Source organism: Limulus polyphemus, unplaced genomic scaffold (genome assembly GCF_000517525.1).
Source record: "Limulus polyphemus unplaced genomic scaffold, Limulus_polyphemus-2.1.2 Scaffold5990, whole genome shotgun sequence".
NCBI classification, from domain to species: domain Eukaryota; kingdom Metazoa; phylum Arthropoda; class Merostomata; order Xiphosura; family Limulidae; genus Limulus; species Limulus polyphemus.
In genome coordinates this window covers 23,614-31,263 of record NW_013671600.1, presented here as the reverse complement: position 1 = coordinate 31,263, position 7,650 = coordinate 23,614, and the positions used below count along the sequence as shown (strand labels likewise).

Sequence of the window (7,650 nt, the reverse complement as noted above, 5' to 3'; positions counted from 1 at the left end):
TGGCCTTTGCTCAATTACGTTTTATTTTATTTTTTGTTTTTATAATATTAAAAATTATATTATTACTTTAAAAAAAAACTGTTGGCGGGCTGTAGTTTGGAGACCCCTGAGTAACAGGAAAACAAGCCTATAACCATATCAAAAGAATCACAGCCATTCTAAATGATTGGAAGAAATGTTTCGTTTAGTCTATCACTTCTAGAGGCACACGAGTTAGAAAGTTTCTGATAAATAAAACCATGTATATCATTGCAGATGTTCTGCTGGCGAGAGAATCTGTTAACTTTCAAATGTACAAGATTCATTTGCCTCGACTTCTGTGAATTCTTTATAACCGACACAACAGAACTAACAAGGGTGGAACGTACGTGGTGAGTCTGTAACTTAATTGTAATTATTACTTATAACAATACAGCTGTGAGTAATGAACAGCAGCAACAAACGTCAGTCGTTCAGAAAACAAAAATTATTGTTACGGTGGTTTTTATAGCTACAGTGATCTTTCTGGAAAGAAAGAAAAAACTATATATATAAGGCACCAAAAATATGTACAGCACGTTAATGTGTGTTATATATATATAACTTTTTTTTTGGCAAATTTGCTAAAACTTAAGATCTGTTCTGGGGAAAGGAACGCGTACAATCACCAGGGTCTCCAGACAGCTTCCGGTGATTTGGGCGCCATCTGTATGACACTACAGGCACTCCCACCAACAACCCTTGCGACGTGATACACTGATTCGACAGAAAGACTCGACATTTTGGGACTGGCAAGTGATCCGTTGCTCAGAGAAGCCTCTGAATCACTACTATAACCTTTGCTGGCGGAACTGATGTTGGAGATTGGTGTTGAGGGTGTGCTTCTGGTGGAAAGAGCCGAGTACACACTGAGTTGGCTGTCAGATTTGTTGCTCGTGACGAGATTGAGAGGACCGCTTGGATAAAGTTGAGCCAAAGAGTGTGTGGGTATGGATGACTCGGGTAGAATTAGAGCCAGCTGGACGTTGGTCAAGTTGGAGGAAAAATCTCCAGTAGCAGAACTACTCGTGGCTGGAAAGTGTATGAAGTCAGTATTTCGTGCTTTAGGCGAGCTGGTTCGAATCGACGGTGGGATGGCTACACCGTGAAAGATGTCAACTTCCATGGACGGACTGGACGTGGAGCTGTCAGGAAGCGTCTCGGGGGTCGTCGCACGTGGTACTTTGTTGTCACCAGATGGCGTTTTCTCCTCCGAAGTGTTGATGGACGGAGTGTCGTCAAACTTTGTGAGACATCCTGACATGTGGTTTAGTAATCTCGAACGCAGGACTGAATCCACGCCCTCTAGTCTGGTCACAAACCGGCTCACCTCCTTCACACACTCAGCATAGCCGGCTCGAAATTTCCCCATGGCCAACGGATCTGTGGTATACGATGCTGAAAACATAAAGATAAATAACATCAATACCACTGTTATGTACAAATAGACATCTTAAATATACCAGAATAACATCAATACCACTGTTATGTACAAATAGACATCATGGGTATACCCAAATAACATCAATAGCACAGCTCTGTACAAACAAACGTCTTGATTTTACCAGAATAGCACCAATATCACAGCTCTGTACAAGTAGACTTCTTGATTTTACCAGAATAACACCAACAGCTCTGTACAAGTAGACTTCTTGATTTTACCAGAATAACACCAACAGCTCTGTACAAGTAGACGTCTTGATTTTACCAGAATAGCACCAATATCACAGCTCTGTACAAGTAGACTTCTTGATTTTACCAGAACAACACCAATAGCTCTGTACAAGTAGACGTCTTGATTTTAACAGAACAACACCAATAGCTCTGTACAAGTAGACGTTTTGAGTTTACCAGAATAACACCAACAGCTCTGTACAAGTAGACTTCTTGATTTTACCAGAATAACACCAACAGCTCTGTACAAGTAGACTTCTTGATTTTACCAGAATAACACCAACAGCTCTGTACAAATAGACGTCTTGATTTTACCAGAACAACACCAATAGCTCTCTACAAGTAGACTTCTTGATTTTACCAGAATAGCACCAATATCACAGCTCTGCACAAGTAGACGTCTTGATTTTACCAGAATAACACCAACAGCTCTGTACAAGTAGACGTCTTGATTTTACCAGAATAACACTAATAGCTCTGTACAAATAGACGTTTTGATTTTACCAGAATAACACCAACAGCTCTGTGCGAACAGATTTCTTGGGTATGCAGAAGTAAAGCAGTTGGTAAATAACTTAAAACTAAGTACAGCACACGTGACAGAAAACACTAAGACCGACATTCTAGTGATAAATATGTACTGATCTACAAATCACCGTATATGCCTAAGGAAAATAAGCTCTTTTTAAACATACTTACTCGATATTTGCTGTTTGTGTAGAGTCTGGAGATGTTTTACCGTGAGTTCGAGAATATCCGCTTTCTCCAGTTTAGAATGACGTCCAGTCTGTAGACCAACAAAAACAAAATAGTTAAATATGTTCCTTAAACGTCAGATTGGGCGATTGTTCCCCGTTAAAAAAAAAAAAGCAAATTATCATAGCCCATAAAAAAGTGTCTATCAAGTTTAGAATTCTCTATCCTCACTAGCAACGTGCAGGCAACAATATTGTTATCATTAATTATATAAAGAGCTGTAACAAGTGTGGGTTCATATGTAGAATTATACACGGATTTTTCTCTACGATAAAATACTTTTATTTGCAAGCTTTGGGATCTCTTACCGGAGCCTTCATCGGGCAACAATGAACTGAGCGATAAAAAATTCGTTACTGTGGAACATTGCTTTAAAATAGGTATCTAGGCAACAGTCGTAACAATAACTGACATTTGGTATCTAGGTATGTATCTAGGCAACAGTCGTAACAATAACTGACATTTGGTATCTAGGTATGTATCTAGGCAACAGTCGTAACAATAACTGACATTTGGTATCTAGGTGTGTATCTAGGCAACAGTCGTAACAATAACTGACATTTGGTATCTAGGTATGTATCTAGGCAACAGTCGTAACAATAACTGACATTTGGTATCTAGGTATGTATCTAGGCAACAGTCGTAACAATAACTGACATTTGGTATCTAGGTATGTATCTAGGCAACAGCAATCGATTCACGTTCTATACTCGTCATAATTCTATGTTTAGTAACTTTAATACCGAGTGTCAGTTATTGTTACGACTGTCGCCTAGATACCTATTTTAAAGCAGTGTTCCACAGTTTAACGAATTTTTTATCGCTCAGTTCATTGTTGCCCAGTGAAAGCTCCGATAAGAGGGCCGAAAGCTCGCAAATAAAGATATTTTAACGTAGAGAAAAAAAAGTCCGTGTATAATTCTACATATTAATTTATCTACGTTATGAGTCTTGAATAACAAGTGTGTGTTAAATTGATTCTCTCAATATCTTTTTTTGAGTCACATAAAAATATTTAGTAACCAAATTTTATACACACACACGTGTATAACGATAAAATAATAAATAAAACACAACGTTAAAATTGATACACAAATAAAGACATTTTAAAAGTAAAAGCCAATCTATGGCCTCCAATAACTTGACGACACGTTTCGACTCCTGATGACGGCCTGTGATTGGTCTGAATTTAAAATGTTTTTAATTATGTATCCGTGGTAACGTTGTGTGTTATTTATTATCTTAACGTAATAATTGGTGCAACCATTCACATTAAATCTAACAATGATAAAAATGTTAAGGGGTCAGCGAACATATTGTTAGAAACTCGCTTCCAACATTTTTTTTTCCTTTCTTTTAAGGTTCCTTTTGCCTACACACACATAGAATCACGCTCTTCACGTGCATCGCGACCTCCTTTACAAGTAGCGTCTAACAGTCTAATTGGACAATGACGAGATTCCGCGCGCTCGACATGTCCTGGATTAGAAACCTGAAGGCTACCACGTGAACTAGCACCTGGAAGAACTATAGGTTTGTGAAAGCGGGAGTAACCTTTCCTTTCTGTGTGAGGTAAACCTGATATCCGTTGTTTTTTTGTTTTTCATTTCATGTAACTGTTTCGTAGGCAGACTCATCTGAATACCGACCAATAGTTTTGTAGTAAAGGTTGTGACGGTTACTCATCAACCGTTGTCATGGTTTCTAATCCATACGATCGCTAGAGTCTCTAAGTGGTCGGTTCTGTTGATACAGGATTTTGCAATGCCTTGTATGAATATATTTCGAGTTCACACCACTAGCTTGGAGCCCCTAATGTTGAGACTGGACCTTAATTTGTATTGTATACCAAATTAAAGCTGCTTCTTTACAGTATACTAATAAGTAGCTAATATCTAGTGGTTAAAAAAAAAAAAAAACGGTAGCTAAGTGATAATTCGGGTGATGGTATAGGCTAAAAACCATGACAACGTACATCCAAATTAAGTCGTCCGAATATGACTTCAAATTCTGAAGAACCAAGTGATCCACCAATAATATATATTTTAATAAACGGATAGTACGATCTCAGACACGAACGGACTAGGGGAAAGGTAGCTATTAAATAACACCCGCCGCCAACTGTTGAGGTAACTATTGTCGGACTGAATGGTGGGATCCGATCGTCTCTTCTATACCACAGTCCCAAGACTGCGAAGCACGATCTTGCGACAACGGAACGCGAACAATTCATCTTGCTAACCACTAGGCCACACCCAACTCTCTACCGACTGACACTCGGGCTTATTGGTTCACTCACTAGGAAATGTATGACCCAGTTTTAGAAGACCTGGAACATTCCAAAATTCATTCGAAAGACACTACATTGAACAGAAGGCTCAAAGTGAAATCGTAGCTTCTTTCAATTTCTACACAGATTTAGCTGAATGCCATCAGTCCTCGAATAAGGTCCCACCTTTTTAAAATTATTGGCTAAGTTCCAACGAAATCTACGGAAAAAAAGGCTGGTTTATTATCGAAAAGTTAACAATGAATCAGCGCATCGCACGAGCTCGCACAACGTGACAAAAGTCATATGTAAATTACCGATTGGTTCAGAGAAGTTAAAACAATCTAACAACTAATAGATCCATATTTGTAAGATGCGGAGTTTATTTGGAACTTTTGTTTTTGTTGTCGATCGTGGAGTTAGAGAACATACCGATACTACTTTTATTAGAAACATCCAGTCCAGAAAAAACACAGAACTGGCGACATATCTTTAACTTATAACAACTTCTTTGTTCTATAAATCTCTTACCACTCATATCACGTCCGTCGATTCAAAATAACCGTACATTTGTTTGTTTTATAGCAAAGCCACATTGGGCTATCTACCGTGTCCACCAATCGAACCCCGGATTCTAGCATTATAAGTTCGTAAAGTTACTGCTGTCCCACTGGGAGATCTAACCGTACGTATAAATATAGTTATTGTGCATAATAACATTTACAAACAACTTCTGACCTATTGCCCCAAGCCAGCTAGCTTCCTACATAGATCAGAAATACATTTTGACTCAGTATATAATGCGAGTGGTCTTGTATACCGGTATAATTAGGAGCAGGCAGTGCCAATAAATAAGTTATAACAACTTCAATACATTGATTCATCAGTTGGATACCCTCACTGTTATCCACATTTTCGGCCGTAATCCCAATAACATCTCACGAGGTTTGGTTGTAATTACAGGTCTCCATGAACATATTTATGTGCGATGTTTGTTCTTGACTTACAGAATCGGAAAAGGATTTGGCCGTCAAACTCCACATTGTAAAGAAGAAACATTTCAACAGAAACTCAGAAACCGGTACGGGATTTCGTCTCTTTCTATCATTAAAACGGTGTTGAAGTACTTAGAATTTACTTATGGAACCGGAAATTACGGCTTAACTCTTGTGATTCCTTCAGTGCTTTGTGTTCCCGAGTAAATATTAGTGGCAATAAACCGATTTTTTTTTCTTTATCTACTATTTACTTTTGAACAGCAACACAATTGCTTTAGAACCCCCAAGTACTTGGTACTGTTATATACAAGAATTACAGTGTCAATTAGTTCAGCGTTGTTGTTCTTTTTTTTAAAGCGAAAAAAAAAAAGTTCGTCCACAATATAATCACAAAGATCTAAGTGCTCTGAATTTACAAGCTGGAATGCTTAAGCTTATCTTTAAAAGGACTATTTCATTAGGCTTAACTATAGAAATCTCTATATCTTAAGTCCACTTTAAAAGCCTCAGGCTGTCATTAAGAACACAAGTGAAAACCGTGAGTATGGACGGTGGTACGATAGCACCACCTGCGGCCAGCCTCAGATCGGGCGCTTTACAGTCATACCGTTAAGCTCACCTGCTTACGCGATATTTCATTACATTAAAAAAAAAAACCCTCGTTCTCCACATGTTCTTTAAACTGGGGTTGCGTTCTATACAAGATCGAACCCGGAGGCTGTGGCACGTGCTCCAAAAGGCTGAAGCTGAAACTCGCGCGCATACACGTGCTGTACACTACAGTGGAAACCTTCAATCAGAAAAAGACTATAAGCCTCCAAAAGTAAGCTTCCTGTGTACGTAGCTAGCTAGTCATAAGAGGCACGTGTCACATACGTAGACTGTCTAGGAAGAACATCCATGCACGTAAAAATTGTCAAGTATAAAACTTCCGGGGTTTCTCCGCCGGATTTTCAAACACCCTCTCGTGGAAGTTCTTCACACCCAAAAATACTTTCAGTAACCTCAGTTGCGTTTTTGGTCCAAAATTATGACTGGTTGTTATAAACAGATAGTTATCATAAAGAATCTTATAGCTGCCGATAAAGGGTCGAAAATCTGAGATAAACAAATTAAAAGTAAGTTCGCCACTAAACTGTCTATTTTTTTACGTTAATTTCGTTTATTTATTTACTTTTTACCTTATTTCCATCACATCTTGACTCCCCCCCCCCACACACACACTGTATCACAAAATAGGCCCAAATTGTCATTAATTGTAAAAATGTCCCCTGAACCGCTCTAACCTCCGCTACCAATGGTAAATCTTTACCTTTTGATGACGTAAATGCCTCCGATCCCAATAATAAATCTCACCCAATGGTACAGTGGTAAATCTACCGACTTACAACGCTAAAATGCGGAGTTCGATTCCCCGCAGCAGATAGCCCAAAGTGGTTTTGCTCTCAAACAAAGCAACAACAAATAATAAACCGAAACCAAAATAAAATTAAAATATATGATGTTTTTTTTTTTATCGTTGGCTCTTGCAAAACACTTGTAATAAACCATTCTACGAACACTAGGTACCACTTAAAGAACTAAAAAAAGATAACCACGAACAATATTCGAAGAATGAGCACTTAATTAAAACTAAAAGTTTTGGTTTCAAATCTCGTGTAAGCCCAAACTTGAAAATACTAATTATACACGTAATCCTCTTCAAGTATATATATATATACACTTGTTTATTCTCTTCTCTCAACCAGTGCAATACTGACCTGGGGCTCCTTTTTTGCAGCATCTAAGATTAAGGATTTCAACTCGGTTAAGCTCTTGTTAATCCGGGCTCGTCTTCGCTTTTCCATAAGGGGCTTAGAAGCCTAGAAAAAAAGTTCTCAAGTAAGCTATGATTGTAGGAACTGTTAATTACACAGGCCTGCGAATTTAAACTTC

General features: G+C 38.3%; 1 protein-coding gene across 1 annotated transcript in view; it reads right to left on the bottom strand.

Annotated features, from left to right (window-relative positions):
- Positions 1-14: 14 nt before the first annotated feature.
- Positions 15-7,650, bottom strand: part of LOC106473230 (protein hairy-like) — a 9,828-nt gene continuing 2,192 nt past the window's right edge. The window contains exons 2-4 of the mRNA XM_013933916.2: positions 7,476-7,577; positions 2,392-2,479; positions 15-1,416 (exon numbers count right to left, since the gene is read on the bottom strand). Coding sequence (XP_013789370.2) covers positions 644-1,416; positions 2,392-2,479; positions 7,476-7,577 — 963 coding nt within the window. The 3' untranslated portion in view covers positions 15-643. The remainder of the gene's footprint in view (positions 1,417-2,391; positions 2,480-7,475; positions 7,578-7,650) is intronic.